This window comes from Gastrolobium bilobum, unplaced genomic scaffold, assembly GCF_033153095.1.
Source record: "Gastrolobium bilobum isolate Gb01-03AN ecotype WA unplaced genomic scaffold, APGP_CSIRO_Gbil_v1 utg23253, whole genome shotgun sequence".
NCBI lineage: Eukaryota > Viridiplantae > Streptophyta > Magnoliopsida > Fabales > Fabaceae > Gastrolobium > Gastrolobium bilobum.
In genome coordinates this window covers 202,128-220,424 of record NW_026896935.1, presented here as the reverse complement: position 1 = coordinate 220,424, position 18,297 = coordinate 202,128, and the positions used below count along the sequence as shown (strand labels likewise).

Below are 18,297 nucleotides of genomic sequence, written 5' to 3'. Positions count from 1 at the left end.
TGGCAGATGTTGTGGATATAAGGGGGGATAACATTGATTTAAATAAATCGGTGGCTGAGTGGATAAATGATTATGGTGAGTGGAATTATGAAGAGTTAAGAAAATATTTACCTGGGGTTTAATTGATATTTTCTATAATACTTTAGCCCCTTGCAGAATGGATGGTCCTGATAATAGGTTCTGGAGCCTTGTGGGAGATGGTACTGTATCGGTTAAAAACCTATATGGTTGTATCAGTGGTATTAGAGGTATTGGGGTTGAGGAGTCAAGAATATGGAAGATAATATGGGGTTGGAAGGGTCCTCAAAAAATTAAAATATTTATGTGGAGAGTTGCTCATGGTAGATTACCTACGAAAAGCATTTCTGCTTATTGGAATGGAGGGGATAATTCAAGCCCGGTTTGTAGTATGCATAATGAATCTATTTTGCATGTTCTAAGGGATTTCCATGAAGTCAGGAACTTATGGCATACGCTTTTCCCTGATCTTCTGTGTGTTTCGTTCTTTAATCTGGACTTAAAGTTGTGGCTTGAGAAGTGTATGGATGTCGAGGGAGAGTCTTCAGCAGCGGATCTCTGTCTCACTACTTTTTTTGTAACTTGTTGGAAATTGTGGAATTGGCGTAATAGTTTTATACATGGTAATGTAACTCCTACTTTTGTCCACAAAGTAGAGTTGATTCGAAAGCTGGTTCATGAAGTGTCTGAAGCTTATTTGGGAGAAAAGGATACTGGCATAAATAAGAGATCCATGGTTATAAATATTTGTTGGCAGTTCCCAATGGAGGGGTTTGTAAAGCTGAATACGGATGGTGCTGCGAGAGGCAATCCAGATTCTGCTGCTTGTGGTGATGTTATTCGGGATTCTCGTGGCAATTGGTTAAATGGTTTCGCCCACAAGTTAGGAATTTGTAGTTCTTTCAAAGCAAAGTTATAGGGTGTGCTTATAGGTTTAGAATTGGCTTGGAGAGTTGGGTTTGACAACTTATCTTAGAAAGTGATTCCACAAGTGTAATCAGTATGCTCAGCTCTCATGGTGTAGCAGCTCGTGAGGGTCATTTGATTTCTCGGATACGAGCATGGCTTCGTAGAGATTGGATTGTTAAAATTAATCACACGTACATAAAAGGAAATGTTTGTGCAGATTGGATGTCGAATTTTATTCTTAATAGTGATGATAATGTGCAACATGTTACTTGTGGAGAGCCTCCTACTGGTATTCAGCTGATTTATTTGGCTGATCTTGTTGCTGTGGGCAGTTTGCGTGCTGTTGGTATACAGTAGGATTTTTATTTTGTTTTTGTTTTTCTAGCCCTTTTGTTTACCAATAAAAAAAGTATAATGTTGTAAAAAAGTTATTAAGTTGTGTTATATAGATAGAGATTGCGGAACATATACTTGTTTTCGTAAAACAAAAAAAGGTGGGTTTCACAATTTTTATTTCTATAACATAACCTAAGAACTTTCCTACAACATTGTATTTGCTTTTCCTTTATAATATCAAAATTATTTTTTTTCTCTCTTTTTAAGAAACATGTCCACAAAGTTATTATATTTCGACGTAGGTACTAGGGCAGTATTGTAAATTTTTTTCTCCTTTGTGGTTGTGTATTTTAATTTTACTAAAAATAAAAAGAGTAAATACATTTTTTGGTCCTCAGCAAATTTTAAGATATCCGTTTTAGTCCCTAGCAAATAAAAAGACCTATCGTGGTTCCTAAAAAATTTAAAATGGATCCATTTTAGTCATTTTAGGGACTAATATGAGTCTTTTTTTATTTTGTGAAGGACCACAATTTCAACTAAATGGATCCATTTTGAATTTTTTAAGAATAACGATGGGTTTTTTTATTTACTAGGTACTAAAACGGGCATAAAGTTTGATGAGGAACAAAAAATGGTATTTCCTCAAATAAAAATAAAACAGAAAAAAATTCCGGAATGCTTACTCCGGACAAGACGACTTCGTCAAATAAAGCCAATCCTCTTGCCACTGTTATCCCCAATCCATTTGCACTAGCAGTTAAGTGAAGGAGGATGACAATGGTGCTAAGAAGTGGAGTGATGGTGTCGCTGACTCTCCAAATCCGTCGTCGTTTTATGTCCACTCCCAAAACCACAACACCTTCTCTCCTCTCTTTTCGAAAGCCCCTTTCCCATTCAATCCCAGCTTCCAAAACGACGAACGCTTCTTCCCCCTTATCGGAAACCCTGCTATTCGTTCCGCCGGGAGTTTTACCCGATGAGGTTAACGACTCTATGATCCTACCCGGATCCAACATTGTGGTCGGACCCTACGCCGGCGATGCCCGAATAAAGGAGGTTGAGTTCGTGAAGAGTAGTGGTCGAGCTAAGGATTGCCCTAGGGATGACCGACCCGAATTCGCTATTTTGGGTCGATCCAATGTTGGCAAGTCTTCACTCATCAATTCCCTTGTTCGCAAAAAAGAGATTGCACTCACTTCTAAAAAACCAGGTCTTTTTTTTTTTTTTTTAATTAATTTTAAAATTCATAAGATGCTTCGAGCTTGTGTAATGTGTTTTTGTCACTTGCAGGGAAGACACAGCTTATCAATCACTTCTTGGTGAACAAAACCTGGTACCTTGTGGACTTGCCTGGTTATGGGTGAGTGAGTCACAACATGATGCCAATTTGTTCTGGTTTATGTTTAAATTTATAATATTTTTATATCAACTACTGCTATTGAGTATTGAAAGTATATAAAATTATGATTGTTAAAGTGATTCAATTGCATTGAGGAATGAGGGCAAATCAACAATATTGAAAATTGCAAACTCTATGTAATTATTATAAAATATCGAAACCTATCATTTGATTCCTTATTTTCTTGGTAAAGCTGATTGATGCAGGACATATGGTAGTGGGTATGAATATTTTGTTTTAAAACAATTGAACTTGGTATCCTTATTGTTTTTGAAGTTTCTTGAGCTCAGTAACAGTTTATGTTTACTTGTATGGCCCAATTGTCAGGATTTGTATCTGTTTTCTTCAATGCTGTTCTTCCCTGTATTCTCCCCCCCCCCCCCCCCCCCCCGCCCCCCCCCCCCCCCCCGCATTTTCGGATTGGAAAGAATTGAGGGTTAGTGATTGGTGGTGTTATTGTTAACCCATCATATGAAAGGCTGTTTCTCATATGTTTTGACTTTTGAGTTTTTATGCAGTTTTGCTAAAGCACCTGAAGCTGCTAAAATGGATTGGTCCTCATTCACGAAAGGGTACTTTTTGAACAGAAGTACTCTGGTGGCCATCTTGCTTCTCATTGATGCAAGTGTTCCACCTCAAAAGATTGACTTGGATTGTGCAAATTGGCTTGGACGTAATAATGTATGATACTTTTTTATATTGAGTCCCTAAAGTAATGTTGTTAAGGTACTGAAACAAGTCTAAATTCCATCAAACTTTTGTGAATTACAGATACCAATCACTTTTGTTTTCACAAAATGCGATAAAATGAAGGTGGCAAAGGGTAAACGGCCTGATGAGAACATAAGGGATTTTCAAGAGTTAATCAGACAAAACTACAAGCAACATCCCCCATGGATTATGACCAGCAGTGTCACTGGACTAGGCAGAGATGAGCTTCTCTTGCATATGTCTCAGCTAAGAAACTACTGGGATCAGTAGGAGAAAAGCTTAAAAAGATGTGACTAAGAGAAGAACATGCCATGCACGAGCAAAGTGGAAATTACAAAAGATGCATCTGTACAGAAGAATCATGTGAAAAAGCTATTGGTTGAACTCTGTCACCCATAATATTTCAGCTGGATCTTTGAACAGGATGTTTGTTCTCCCTGAACCGCAACCTGATATATACGGTATCTTACATGAGAACCAAGTTTGAGTTGTTTCTGGATACACTGGATTTTTATATGCTGGCTCTGAGTATCAGGGTTGGGGGTCATGTTTTATGCCTGAGGGAGTAGAAAATCACAGGAAATATTGTATGCTTTCAACAGTGAAACTTATGGTTTTGTGTTGGCTTTATTTATCTTTTTTGTTGCCAGATGTTTCCGCATACCATTTCTTTGGCTTTTATTTAAGATTTTCGGGCGGAAAAATGCAACTTTTGCTACACTCACATTATAGATGCTTTGATGTATTTTTTGAGTCTGAGATAAATAAAACTATTGGAAGTGTGATAATTATTAATTCCTCTATTGGCTTTCATATTAAGTTTTATAAGAAGGCATATGTTTGTTGCTCGTCCCTTTCTCCCTAGATTTTTTTACATTTCAATTTGTCAACAGGGTTTGGTTATTGTGCCCTGCGCAGGAAGTGTACAAGTGTTACATCTCTTCCAACACCTGATTTTTGTTTTGGCAAAGGGTTGCTACACATTTTACATATGCTGGGTGTCTAGTAGAAATTGGTTAAATTTTAAATTTCTACTATTTATTGGAACCAGCGAAGTGCCCAGAAATCCCTCGAAATCTTTTTTTTCTTCTCCGTTATTGTATCTTGGGTTGTAAGTGCTAAAGATAAAGAGCCTTGCTCATTTTTTTATTTTATTTTTAATTTTGTTAATATAATTTATCATCTCCATGCTATTTTAATGCTCCCAGTCCCAGACAAATAAGAATACCCCAGGTTGTCTTTATTAGACGCGTGCCCCGATCCTCGGACAAATATTACTTGTCATGGTCCCACCTAGAGGTGGCAGAGTGGGCGGCTCGTCCCGCTCCGTCTCACCCCGCCATCAACCCGCCAAAAAATGAGCCACCCCGCCCCACCCCGCTTTTGAAAGTGGACTGAAAAACTCAGCCCGCCTCGCCCCGTTTGGCGGGTTGGGCGGGTTGGCCCGCCAGCCCGAACCTATTTTACACTAACCCACCTCGGCTCGTCTGTGTCCGCCATCAACCCGCCAAAAAATGAGCCCGCCCCGCTTTTAAGATGGGTTGAAAAACTCAACCCGTCCAGTCCCGTTTGGCGGGTTGAGCGAGTTGACCCGCCGAGCCGAGCTTGTTTTGCCGGCTCTAGTCCCACCATATCCTTAACTTAGAAACTCTGTCTCTTCCTCATGTCAGAGCATTCCAAACATCGAATTTTGCCTTAAAAAAATAAATAAATAAATCACCTTTGTTCTTCCCAAATGGTGTGAGGTGAGGGCCGTGAAATGCGAAACAATGGGATCATCGTCGGCATTCTTGGTGATTTGCGTCTTCCACTCTGTGATCGCCATGAGCAGTGGGGCCCTAATGATGTTCTACATGAAGGAGGCTTCCACTTTTGGGCACGGTGTCCGAACAGAGACGAAGCTTCTTGGATCCACCCCACGCGACCAGCTTCTCATCAAGACTCCGATTCCTTCTCCGGGTTGCTCCTTGTCACAATTGGTTTCCTTCTCTTGATGGTTTCCTTCGTCAAGGACAGGGACTTTCAGGCCTTCTTCGCCTGGGATTGGCTCAGGCATACAGTTGGGGACACCCTCTTGGGCCTCTCATGGGTTTTCTTTCTTGTTTACTCTTGGAGAGAGAAGTATGATTAACCTCTCCCCTTAGGGCATCTTTAATATGATACCCTGATATACATTCTGAGTTGGGAGTAGCCAAGATTCCTTATTTGATGCATTAGAGTCATCTTGTCATTATATGATCAAATGAGATCTTGTTAATGCTATTATTTAGTTGTTTAACTAGTTCTTTGGGATGAAGAATTCTTGTCATATGAATTATAATCAACCACTTCCCATTAAAATCCGATTAGCAAACGTAGGGATCAGAGCAATTTTTATACATGCAGTCTTACCTCAGTAATATTTACAAAGAAATTATTTTTCAGATTCAAACCCGTGAGCTCTAAGAGGTGGAAATTGACAGTGGCATTTTTGCCATGAGACAGAAAGACTAGCTGTGGCTGCAAACTATCGTGTTATTCCTGAGACAGCAAAGCGCCAATGAGGAGGAATTTGACTTATAACAATCAAATCTTAATGCTACTAGGTACACACGTACAAATGATTTCATGCCTGCAGTGTTCCTTGTTTTTTATTTTATTTTATTTTTTGTGTTTATTGGGGACCGAATCTTGAATCCATGTTAATCCACCTAGGCTGAGGAATAGTAAAACATAGATAGATTCAGTTACCGGTCTGTCCATACATTCAACTATTAGGCTGTCACACTGTTTGGAACCCCTCGTCCTGTGGCCCCACGTCCTGAGCTTGGTATAAGCAGTTCATATGGTAAAACTCCAAAGCCACATCTGTTCCTAAGTTTTGGATCAGCGTTTCTTCTCTCAATCTCCATCTCAATATTTTTTAGCTCCATAGAAAATTGGCTGAATGCATCAATGATCTCTGGGTCACCGTACCAAGAAGAGATGTCATTTCTGTCTCCTATGTATTCCTCATCAGGCGAGTGTGAAGAACCTATGTTGATCACAGCCATGAACCTTGTTGCCTGAAATAAGCTTGGCAGTGATGATAAGAAGTATCTCTGTGGATCCATGACAAAATCTGAGTAGTCAGGATCCTCCTCCTTGGGAATCAGTTTTCGCATTAATGGTGGACGGATTGGAACATACCCACCATAGGGGTATTGACCAAAGTTCAAGACAGCATGTTGTGCAGATACAGTCCAGATAATAGTGGTAAGCATGGAGATGAGATCCTCAGGGGTGGCAAGTTTAGGCCACCAGCTAGCATTTTTATGATCAGGGTGTCCGAGATTGATGACTTCTTTGTACCAGGATTGGAGTTCATTGTCAGAAGAAATAGCATTTGAACCTTTGTAGTAATGGTTCACATAGGTCTGGACCAACTTCTCTATGCTGGACCATATGAGGAGTCCATCAGCTGCATAAGGATAGTCTTCAATGAGTAGTCTAATGCCATGCGGTTGGGTTGCATCCGGAACTGCTAAACCTCTGTAAAAAATGAAATATTAGATCTTATCATCCATGTCTTGGTACTTTGCAGAGGATAATGTTAAATAAAGAAAGCTGCATAAAGTTTGTCTAATTTTACTCTATGTAAGAACCAAGATGACATTAGGTTCATTATTACATGATATAATGTATGTGCAAGATATTGAAACAGATTAGGATAGTCTTTAGTTCTCCAATTACTATTGTCTATTTAAGATTCATGAGGCCAGCACAATAAGTCCTACATAGAATTGCAATGCAAGATAGAAAATATTATTCACAATGGACACAATATTATTCACCTTCTTATAAGATCAGCAGGAAGGCCTTCCAGGTCAAATCGCCACCAGTCTTTATAGGCAGCACAACTAATTTGCATGCAGTATTTCCCAGGAGTGTAGTCTGTCTCAATGGTACCTTCGGCATTGATGAGTGTCTCACGGGCTATAGCATTTGTCTTGAGTGTGTATCGCATATGCGGATGCAGGAGCTTGAATATAGGATGCATCACACTCAATTGACGATGAGCAGCAATTATTAATGGTTCCATGCATGCATGAATTCGTAACCTGTTTGATTATCAAAGGCCAATGTCATCATATAAATTACTAATCTTTATATATAACAAGATTTCTAATCTCCTGTGTAATTTGTACACATTATGAAAGATATTTGGTACATGTTTGGATGGAGTAATGGCATCACTTATTTTCTAAAATACTAATATTCACAGGGAAATAAAATTTCATACCAGTGGTGCACAAGTGTATGAATGCCAGAATCATTAGAGCAAACATGAGCTTTGCCAAGTTGCCATAGCCATTTGGAGGTGGTGTCTCCTGGAGGGGTGAGAACCCGTTTGGAAGCAGTATTTGGATCACCTGTTGGGAGAGCAAGCTGGATAGCAATGGGCTTCAAAGTTCCCATTTTGGTGAGGAAGAAAATTGTGGTGGTTGCATAAGCTTTGCGCTCCTTAAGGGCATTAATCCGATCCAGGAAAGGAAGGTAAACATCGTGATAGTCCAGCATGAACAACTTGTTCTCTTCTAATGCCTAAAATTTCAAAGCAGACAACATTTTATGAATTGTCACTTCCACGGAACTTAGCCTAAGGAAAGATGACCAATTTTTTTTGTACCTGTTGGATAGACATCCCTTCAATGTGGCCTATAATGTGTTCTTCTTTCAGTGCTGACTCTACTGACCCATATATAGAGGGATCCAGTTTGCTCACAGGTGGGAAAACCTATTGGAAAATTGACAAAATGAAAGAACAGAAAGCTGTGTTTTTTATTTATTTATTTTTTACATATTACCAAAATGAAACAAGTGAAGGATATACCTTTAGCCTTTCAATGCTGAGAGGGTTTGACCCAGCAAGCACTTCACGTCCAAATTCATCATCTAGTAAGAAATGTGATTTTTCTCCTGAAAACCATTCCACTTCATTTGAATAATTTGTTTCTCTAAAATGAAACCACACACACCCCCTTCAACATGGAGAAAATTCATTTGGTAATAGTCACACTATGATTTCACTTACTTGAAAATATCTTCGGAGGATCAAATTTAAAAAATTCTTCTATCTGTTCTATGGCACCTCCCAAATTGAGTAGAATCCGTGTCAGTGGTAACTGGGCTAGAATTGCACCTAGACCAGGCTGACACTTAGCTTCAGAGAGCCCTGGCTCTTTAAAAAAGTAATCAATGTTTGAAACCCTTTCACTGCCCATGATGTTATCTATTATAGCAGGCGCAACATTACGAAGCATTGCCATCAATTTTCCTTGATCAATAGTTTCTCTCTTTATGTCATCCAGTTCTTCATCTCTAGGCACGTATATTGCCTCTGATCCACTCGGCCGTGACTCCATCTTCGTATCTGTCCATGTTTGCATGTACAGATGGCAAAAACGGTATCAACTTATAGTTATGTAAAAATAAGAAGTTTTACGTTCATTCTTAGATATTAAACCACTTACATTCAAAGACATCTTGTCCTCTATTACTTAATGCAACCAATATATAACTCATTACTTATCACTAATATTTGAATTTCCTAACATGCTATCAAACACATTTTTTTTCTCAGAAATTATTCTAAGATATAGAAATAAAAAAAAAATATTTCTTTTCAAAAACAACGTGGGATAACAAAATAGTTTTCATGCACAATCTTAATGTGCATGGCCTAGAGAAAACAACAAAAGGTAATAAGTAAAGTGATAAATGAAAGTGACCAGTTCTGGTAGGTGGACGTCCAGTGCGACAACGTGTGGGATGAGGGTTGTGTTGGCCACCCAATGTTGGTCTTGCAAACTCATCTCCTTTGTCTGGATCACCCAAATCATTGTATGCATCGTAGTCATAGATTCTGTCAGAAGATATCCTGTGTCCACTGCCATCACCTCTCAGGTGCTTCAGCTCTCTTTCTCTCAGTTCTTTCAGCCCAATTGGTGTCTCACATGCTAGATAGGCCTGTTGTGTACAGTATACACCATAGTTTATATATGTAAAAAATTTCATATAGAATACTCACCTAGCATTTTCCATCACGGTTATAAGATGGGCTTTTGTTCAATTTCCACAATTAATTCAGGGGAACTTTGAAGCTGTGTCTGATATATTATCTATACTTGGACTTTAAATAATTAGGTGACAAGGATGTAAATGTATCTTCGCGTTCATTTGTTGACTTAAGAGACAGGAAGACAATTTTCCAATGTTTATTGCATAGAAAAAGATAAATATCGTGTTATTACTTGAATTTTTGTTTAGATAATTTTATAGTTTTTACATTGTAAATTTTATAATATATCATTATTACGAAAAATATAAAATTATATATATATTTCTTCACCTAACAACTTTATCTTTTGCATTGAATATTCTTCACATGATATCTAGCTTATATAATTAAAGAAATCTAAAGTTTGATCCTTGTAACTCATTCTCTTCAACATCAACATCAACAACAACTTTATCTTAAATTAATTAAGGTCGGGTAGATGAACTCAAATAAAAGATACAAAAAAATTGAAAAAAAATAGAAAAAAATAAAAAAATAAAAAATATAGACATATGTATTATTGGAGAAGAGTTTTGGTGCTCCAGGAGCATCAAATTTAATTGGTCCAAACCAATAAAAATGTGATAACTAATCAGGAGAGAGGAGAGAGAAGAGAGTAATTATATATATATATATATATATATATATATATATATATAAGTGCCAATCTCTCAATGAAAGAAGTACATTGGGGCAGGATTATTAAAAATATTTTCATACTATTGAGGTTTTAATCCAAAAAGGATTCGAGGAGGCATATTAAAAAATAATATATATATATATATATACCTTGCAATAAAAATTTAAATTTTTAGCTTGAGTTGATTCTTTATAATTATGTACTTTTAAAATGATTAAAATTTAAAAGTTGTCTATCATTAATCTTTAGTATAATTGCCTATCAACGCCAATATAAAATAAGAGATAATTCACCAGCTTAATCTCACACACATTATAAAAAAAAAACACAATTAGCGTGCTGCATGTGATGCTTTAGTCTATTATTATTCATTAGCATAGTTGTCTATCAACACCAATATAAAATAAGAGATAATTCACCATCTTAATTTCACCTAATCCCATTATGTTTTGCTGCACCAAACACTTCTAGACAATTCAATTCACCAAGGTTAACATAGTCATAGGCTGAATTTATTTAAAAACTTTTCCAATAAATATTCAATTAATTTGAGCAGAGTAAATCGAAATTTATTATATTAAAAATTCTTCGGATCATCTAGTTCCTACTAGACTCATGTTAAAATTTTACATGAACTGATCATGCAAAGTTTTTATATTTATCTCTTTCTTCATGAATAATTATTGAATCCTACCTATTCAATGCATGTGAAGATAGAAATAAACATAAAAATTTCAAGAAGAAATTGATCCCTCCCCTTGTGTACGGTGTTTTTCTTCGGCCCTGTATGTTACCTTGTTAATGAAGAAAATTCTCTTCTGTGGATCACGCTTATTTGGTTGAACCCAAGACTTGCAAGCAAAATGAACATTTTGCACAATGCTTATGCTTTCCAAGAAGAACTCACTGTCATAGCCATTAACGACGGTAACAGCCCCAGGAACCCCAAAATCTGAGTCCACGAAGAATTCAGTTTTATAGGTGCTGATTCTCCCCTCAGCTTCAACTTCATGGTCTTTGGACAACTCCAACACCGTTTCCTTGCTCAACTTTGCTTCCATGCTCCCTTTCATTTTATATTAACAACACAACAAGTTGAACAATAAACATTAAGCTGAAACAATATGTAGTAATTTGATCCACCACTCCCATTAAACCCCACCTGGGACGAAGACAATATTTGTACGCAGTTATACCATTGCATATTTTCAAAGAGATTTTTTTTCGAATTATAACATTTTGAGGTAATTCGATGAATTGACAATCTTACGAGTCTCACTTGCCTATACAGCTATACAACTAATGTAAGGTTTATAAAGTTTTGAACATTTTCATCCTTTGAGCTAGTTTTTGGGGCGGTGATCTCAAGATTCGTAACAAACAAAAATAAAATGGATGAATTAGATAGAGACACTTACTGGGATCAAGTTCAGTGCTAACAAGCTGCAGAACAACACCTTTGGTGTGGTTTTGAGGCCTGAAAATGCTGAGGAGGTTGTTCACCATTTCATTTGGAAATGCCTTATTATTGTTTCTCACGGTAACAAGTGCTTTCAGCTTCATGGTAGTGGATTTTTCAGAGATGGCCAACTCATCACCCTCAATGAGAGTTGCCATGGTTGGTGCAATTTGCTTCCCCTTCTTCCTCACTCTGAATTTCATCTTACCACTCCAACTCCATGAATACACCAATCTCTGTTCCTGAATGGAATGGCTCAGACTAAGAGTGTGGCGTCCTTGAAACCGATTCAAATGAATTTTGTTATGTAGCAAACAAGCATCCAAAAGAGTCTTCGTCCCAGCCATTTCTTTGTGCTGTCAAACTGCTTAACTTTAATTGTAATTAGTGATTGTAAATTAACGCATCTATTTCTCAATATATAGCACCTTCCAAGTGTATAAATAAATATTGTAGCCTGATATAGATATATTATCCGGTAGAGGCACATTAAATATTGGATCCATTATTAAATTATGGTAGCTCAATTACTCTCAGAGAACTGAGTAGGTGGAGATGAAGACATGTGTTCGATCCATTACCAAATGTATTTTTATTATGTTATCATAAGATTTTTTTATACAACTTATTTGCGTGTGGAATTGATGTCAGTGGAGTAGAGTTATATGCTTAATCATGTGCTTATAGCCCATTATTGTGCTTAATTGACTCTATGATCTCACTCCCATTAATGTTCTATAGCCCATGTGGTGTATCCGAGTTAAGTCTTCGAATCTCTACTCCCCCAAATCCCAACTTAAACTACGGCTTACCCAATTCTATTATAAACTTAACAACCTCGTTTATGGATTATATGCGATACGGACATTTATGAACAATCTGAACATCGTAATTAAATATGCGATTTTTTTTTGATAAATGACATGTATTCTTTAAGGAAGATAATTCTGTTCGGGCCGGGTCTATGATTAAAGCTTTAAATTCCTCTCAAAAATGGTACAGAGGATCAAACACATGATCTCACCCCACCTGTTTAGCTTTTATGCGTCAACTGAACTACCATAATTTGATTAAATATGTGTATTCTGATTCAACAAATTTGACATCTGAATTTTGTAATATATAAAACATTTCTTGATTCTCAATTTGTTATGCCATTAAAATTATATTTAAATTTAGAGGAATTACACTCTTATGTTATATAAGATTCATCTCTCATATTACACTCACATAAAAAAAATATGCTTATCTTTTTTTTTCTTTTAAAAAAAATTGATGGGCTCCACTTAATTCGTCTCATAACATGAGATATCCACTTAATTCGTCTCATAACATAAGATAACTTCTCTCCTATCAAGAGAAGTTAAGCCCTTAAATTTGTACAGCAATTAAATTAACACTTCCACAGTTCCTCTGACACTTATTATATAGTTTAATAATTTATCAATGGTTGTAGGTGTTTAGACTTTTTATTTTAAAATTCTGGTATAAACTACGATTGATGATTGGTACAAACTACAAATCCCTTACAGAGCAGGTTATAATTTTTTAATTATTTGTAGAGATATTAAGAAACAATAATTACAGCTTAATTGGCTAGGTCCCCACTTTTTCTTGCTTTTTGTCTACATGGTTTACAATCCCTGAACCAACCTGGCTCAACCCACCAAAACGATAGGTATGGTTACTAATAAAATCAGCTGACTAAGTCAAAACATGGGTTGATATGACCCGACTTACATAATCCTAGAGTTATCTGGGTTCAAGTCAAGTTGACGTATTTTTTATTTTTAAATGTTGGCTTCTATTTATAATAATAAGTTTTAGGGGAAAACTTTTTTCTCATATAACATGAGAAGTCTATTCTGCTACTACTCTCAAGATGAGCTCCACTTCTTTTTCTCTCACTAAGAAAGCTCCAACTTCTCATGCAAAATGAGAAATTTCAAGTCCTAAGTTTTATCTCTTCTCAGTTTACTTATTCAACGCATGACAAGAATTTGTTGGAAAATTATACTTGTTTAATATGTATTAATGTGATAAATCAATCTAATTTTACTAGATTTTTTTTTATACTTGTCACAACTTAATCACAACGTGACGGCGAAAAAAAAGATTAAAAACAATAGAGTCACTACGAAGATTTATTTGAGAAAACATTGCAAAAATTCTTTTATTGAAGAAAATTGGTCTTTGAAATAAAACATGGATTCGAGAGTCGATTACGAGTAGGGAAAGTATTAGCACCCTACACCGTCTGTTTAAAAAATAGTTACCTTATATTAATTATGCAAATTATTGATAAAATTTTAAATATTTATTTCATCCGAAAGAATTAAATAAGAATGATTATTGAAAATGAAAATATTTTTTGAAAATTTATTTTTGTGTTTGACAGAAAGGGTCTCGTTTCGACGTATCCCTTTGTACAATAGGGAACTCAAAGCTACGTCATTTTATAGAAAATATTTTTGTATTGGTTGATTTTAATTTAAAAGAAAATGATTTTGAGAAAAATTATTAATTTTTAAAAAGAAATCGATCATTGCTCAGAATTTAAGATAGCACAATAGCTACACGTAAATTCGTACGAAACTTACAATACTTGAGTATGATGAACCATACAATCAATATTGTAAATCGTTGCTACAATATTTAAAAAAATATCTATTGGATAGATAATTTTTATTTTTAAAATCTTGGGATAAAATATTTTTATTTAGAAAATAATTTCACATTGTGCAGGATATAAGATAATATTGGTATACGTATATCCATATAATATGTATAATACTTAAGGATGAAAGATCATACATCAATAGTATAAATCATTGCGTGAATTAAAACAAAGTTTAAAATTTAATTATATATTTTTTGTAATTTTTATGACAAAATAATTGATCACATTAACACCGCAAATATATAAATTACACAATGAAATAATATATCATGAAGACAAACAAGAATTAAAAGTGATTATTTTCTTATGCTTTTTTTTTTGTAATTTTTATTACAAAAGGAAACAGAAAGCTTTTGCTGTAAAAGAAAATTCTCATAGTAAATTGAATTGAATCAAGTGATCTCAAAATACAATGTAACTGACGTATATATCAGTATCAAGACTAAACTGTAATAACAGACTAACTAAGCATGGAATTAACTAACTGCTATAGTTAACTAACTAAATAAAATTAACTGCTATAGTTAATTAACCGATGTGGACTCTATACACTAATACCCCCCTTCAAGTTGGGAGTAGGATGTCAATGAGTCCCAACTTGGAAACATTCTCCCTGAAAGGTGCTGGGTGTAAAGACTTGGTTAGAACATCAGCAAGCTGATGTGCAGTGGCGATGGGCAGTAGTTTGAGAAGACCACTTGTAATTTTCTCCCTTGTTATGTGACAATCAATGTCAATGTGTTTTCTTTCATGAAAGGTGGGATTCTGTGCAAGGTGTATTGCAGATTGATTGTCACAGTAAACTGGGATTGGGTGAAGCAAGGGAATATGAAGATCATTAAATAGATAAGCCAGCCATTGAAGTTCACATGTGAGGGCAGCAAGGGCACGATATTCAGCTTCAGAGGAAGAACGTGAAACCGTGCTCTGCTTCTTCGATCGCCAGGAAATGAGAGATGAACCAAGAAAGATGCAAAATCCGGTGATGGATTTTCGAGTGTCTGGACAAGAAGCCCAATCACTGTCAGCAAAACCAGAAGGAGAAAGAGAATTATCTGCAGGAAAAAATAGACCTTTGCTGGGAGAAGTCTTGAGATAGCGTAAAACATGACAAGCAACTATGTAATGGGCTTGGGTAGGTGAAGCCATAAATTGAGTAAGCTGTTGTACTGAGTGAGTGATGTCAGGTCTAGTGGTAGTGAGATATAACAATCTGCCAACTAGCCTGCGATATCCTTCTGGGTCAGAATAGAGATCCCCTTGATCACGACTGAGCTTGTGCGAAGGAGTGAGAGGAGTCGAAGCTGGTTTAGCAGCAAGATTACCTGAATCAGCAAGTAATTCCAAAGTGTACTTGCGCTGATTTAATATTAGACCATGTTTAGATCGACTTACTTCCAAGCCAAGAAAAAATCTCAATTGGCCCAAGTCTTTGATACGAAACTGATTATGTAAGGAAGATTTGACATGAATAATCTCGTCCATGCTATCACCAGTCAGCACAAGGTCATCAACATACACCAGTAAGGATGTAAAGGAAGTGGCAATTTTCTTTGTGAACAGAGAGTAGTCAGCCATGGATTGAATATAACCGAGACCTTGGAGAGCACTAGTGAGTTTGGCATTCCATTGCCTACTAGCTTGTTTTAATCCATAAAGAGATTTCTTGAGTTGACAAACCATGGTGGGTGAGCTACAAGAGAGACCAGGAGGAAGCTTCATGAAAACCTCTTCATGTAGTTCACCATGAAGAAAAGCATTATCAACATCAAGTTGTTCCAAATGCCAATTCCTAGCAACTGCCAAAGCAAGGAGCAATCGAACAGTGGTCATCTTGGCCACCGGTGAAAAGGTTTGAAAATAGTCAACACCTTCACATTGAGTGTAACCCTTTGCAACCAAGCGTGCTTTATAACGATCAACAGAACCATCTGGTTTTCTTTTAATTTTGTACACCCATTTGCAACCAATGGGTTGTTTATGCATAGGCAATTCAGCCAACTCCCATGTGTGATTTCTGTCTAAAGCTTGTAATTCAGCTTCCATGGCCTTTTGCCAGCAAGGAACAACAACAGCTTGTTTATAGTTCTTTGGCTCAGTATCAATCAAAAGATTATTGCAGAAAACAGTATAAGGCTTAGAACAGTTATTGTAGGATAGGAAATCGGATAAAGGATAAGAAGGAGAAGGTGACATACCTGAAGATTCTTTGGTGTCAGCTAAACTAGATAGAGTGTAATGAAACTCTTCTAGATATTGAGGTGCTGCTCTGATTCTGGTTGATCTACGAAGGTTTGGTGTAGATGAAATAGTTGTATTTGAAGGAATTAAGGCAGTAGTAGGGGGAACAGTTGGTTCATTATATGTGGGCAGCATAGAGTCAATGCTGAGATCAGTATTTGATAAGGGCATTACTGAAACTGAAGGATTGAAATCAATGTTGGTTTGAGAGAATGGAAAATTATTTTCATAGAAAATAACATTTCTGGAAGTAAGGATTTCGTTTGTGTTTAAGTCAAGAACAATGTATCCTTTTGTACCTTCTTTGTAACCAAGGAAAACACATTTCTTAGCTCGATTGTCAAATTTTGTTCGATGCTGTGAAAAGGGTGGAAATGAAACATAGTGTACCAAAGACCTTTAAATGATCAAAAGAGGGAGGTGTGTTGTATAAGAGTTCATAAGGTGTTTTATGGTGTAAGGATGAAGTGGTCAATCTGTTTATAATGTGTACAGCATGAATGATGCAATAGGTCCAATATGACTTAGGAATTTTAGATTGAAAGAAGAGAGCTCTAGCAACATTCAATATATGTTGATGTTTTCGTTCAACTATCCCATTTTGTTGGGGACATTCTACACAAGAAGTTTGGTGTTGTATCCCTTTAGTTTTAAAAAATTCTGTCATGGCAAACTCAGTGCCATTATCTGTTCTAAAAATTTTAATGGTGATGTGGAATTGTGTTTGGACAAGGGACACAAAGTTTTGTATGTGTTGTCTTGTTTCTGATTTGGCTTTCATTGGTATTACCCATGTGAAACGTGAGTAGTCATCTACCAATGTTAGAAAATAACGATGTCCATGAATAGATTGGGTTGCATATGGACTCCATATATCAGCATGCATCATATTGAAAGGATGTAAAGATTCTGAATTGCTAGAAGGAAAAGGCAATTTCTTTTGTTTAGAATAGTGACATATGTCACAAGGTTCAGAATCAGTTTTACAAGATATGAAAGGAAAAACAGTAGACATTTTATACAAAACAGATTGAGAACAATGGCCAAGTCGAAGATGCCATAACTTGGATGAGCCAGAATTAGTAGCAGAACAACAATATTTATTCGAGTTTTTATTGAAGTTGAGAATGTAGAGTCCTCTATCCAATTTAGCTGAACCAATCATCCTCAAGGTACTGTTCTGCAAGATAGAACAACTTTGTGAATGAAAAATCACATGACAACTTGAATCATGGATTAACTTGGCAACAGATATAAGATTTACATGAAAGTTAGGAACAAAAAGAACATTGTGCAATGTGAGGAAGGGAGAAATGTAAGCACTGCCAATTTGAGTGGCTAATACCTGAGTACCATTAGGTAGTGTGACTGAAACAGGTTTAATATTTCGAAGGGAAGATAATAGAAAATTTTGGTGACCTATATGATCGGTTGCACCAGTATCAAGGATCCATTGTGGATGAGGATTACCTGGAGTTAAAGAAGTTGTATTAACCTGAACCAAATTAGACTTATGTATGTCTTCTTGCTTTGGATTCTGTAACAAGCCAAGGAGACTTTGATATTGTTCTTTTGTAAATTGAAACTGGTTAGCATCAAATTCTGCAGTTTCATTCTCTGGTTCAAAACTGAAAGGATCATTATCATCATGAGAAGCCATATTAGCTTTTCTTGGAAATCTGGTTTTGAAACCAGGTGGGTAACCATGTTTCTCAAAACAGGTTTCTATTGTGTGATTAGATCTTCCACAATGAGTACATAGTCTTGAAGTATTTGTTCTTCCTCCTCTTCCAAAATTCATTCTCCCTCTACCTCTCTGGGA

The 18,297-nt window shown here is 36.2% G+C and overlaps 2 protein-coding genes and 1 pseudogene across 2 annotated transcripts; 2 read left to right on the top strand and 1 right to left on the bottom strand.

Annotated features, from left to right (window-relative positions):
- The first annotated feature begins 1,949 nt into the window (after positions 1–1,949).
- On the top strand, positions 1,950–4,155 carry LOC133302846 (GTP-binding protein At2g22870). Its single transcript, XM_061502665.1, has 4 exons — positions 1,950–2,476; positions 2,557–2,626; positions 3,184–3,346; positions 3,437–4,155. Exons 1-4 carry the CDS (start codon positions 2,038–2,040, stop codon positions 3,644–3,646), a joined length of 882 nt encoding a protein of 293 aa, XP_061358649.1. The 5' UTR covers positions 1,950–2,037; the 3' UTR covers positions 3,647–4,155.
- Positions 4,156–5,145: 990 nt separating this feature from the next.
- LOC133302856 (uncharacterized) lies at positions 5,146–5,507 on the top strand (annotated as a pseudogene).
- Positions 5,508–5,979: 472 nt separating this feature from the next.
- On the bottom strand, positions 5,980–11,901 carry LOC133302842 (linoleate 13S-lipoxygenase 3-1, chloroplastic-like). The gene is made up of 9 exons (XM_061502662.1): positions 11,514–11,901; positions 10,890–11,161; positions 9,127–9,364; positions 8,430–8,768; positions 8,229–8,314; positions 8,025–8,132; positions 7,638–7,939; positions 7,189–7,455; positions 5,980–6,886 (listed from the first exon to the last, which is right to left on the bottom strand). The coding sequence occupies exons 1-9, from the start codon at positions 11,899–11,901 to the stop codon at positions 6,130–6,132; spliced, it is 2,757 nt and encodes a 918-aa protein (XP_061358646.1). The 3' UTR covers positions 5,980–6,129.
- Between the last annotated feature and the right edge of the window lie 6,396 nt (positions 11,902–18,297).

Bases quoted from the DNA above. Each gene is read 5' to 3' on its own strand.
- LOC133302842 (XM_061502662.1), bottom strand. From the start codon at position 11,901: ATGGCTGGGACGAAGACTCTTTTGGATGCTTGTTTGCTACATAACAAA. The intron at 8,133-8,228 runs GTATATCCTTCA...ATTTTCCAATAG, and splicing joins TCAGCATTGAAAGGCTAAAG to GTTTTCCCACCTGTGAGCAA. The intron at 7,456-7,637 runs GTATGAAATTTT...ATAATCAAACAG, and splicing joins CATACACTTGTGCACCACTG to GTTACGAATTCATGCATGCA.
- LOC133302846 (XM_061502665.1), top strand. From the start codon at position 2,038: ATGACAATGGTGCTAAGAAGTGGAGTGATGGTGTCGCTGACTCTCCAA. The intron at 2,477-2,556 runs GTCTTTTTTTTT...TGTCACTTGCAG, and splicing joins ACTCACTTCTAAAAAACCAG to GGAAGACACAGCTTATCAAT. The intron at 3,347-3,436 runs GTATGATACTTT...TGTGAATTACAG, and splicing joins ATTGGCTTGGACGTAATAAT to ATACCAATCACTTTTGTTTT.